At 57.3% G+C, this 227-nt stretch overlaps 1 protein-coding gene across 1 annotated transcript in view; it reads left to right on the plus strand.

Moving 5' to 3' along the window:
- Window positions 1–82: 82 nt before the first annotated feature.
- Window positions 83–227, plus strand: part of PCSK9 (proprotein convertase subtilisin/kexin type 9) — a gene marked incomplete at its 5' end in the record, with an annotated part of 3,645 nt that continues 3,500 nt past the window's right edge. Inside the window, 1 exon segment of the mRNA XM_009074723.1 lies at window positions 83–206. Coding sequence (XP_009072971.1) covers window positions 83–206 — 124 coding nt within the window.

The raw sequence follows: 227 nt of genomic DNA on the forward strand, positions 1-227 counted from the left end.
TGGGCTGTGGTGGGTGGCAGCACCAGCTTTGCGGGAACAGGACCTTTACCAAGGGGCTGGGGGCTGTGTCTCCTCTCCGCAGGCACTGAAGCTGCCACATGTGAAGTACATTGAAGAGGATGCTTACATCTTTGCCCAGAGCATTCCCTGGAACCTAGGCAGGATTTTGCCATCAAAGCCCAGCTCAGGCACCTACAGTCCTCCCAGTAAGAACTGCAGGGTGGGGG

The sequence above is a fragment of the Acanthisitta chloris genome, unplaced genomic scaffold, assembly GCF_000695815.1.
Source record: "Acanthisitta chloris isolate BGI_N310 unplaced genomic scaffold, ASM69581v1 scaffold6740, whole genome shotgun sequence".
NCBI lineage: Eukaryota > Metazoa > Chordata > Aves > Passeriformes > Acanthisittidae > Acanthisitta > Acanthisitta chloris.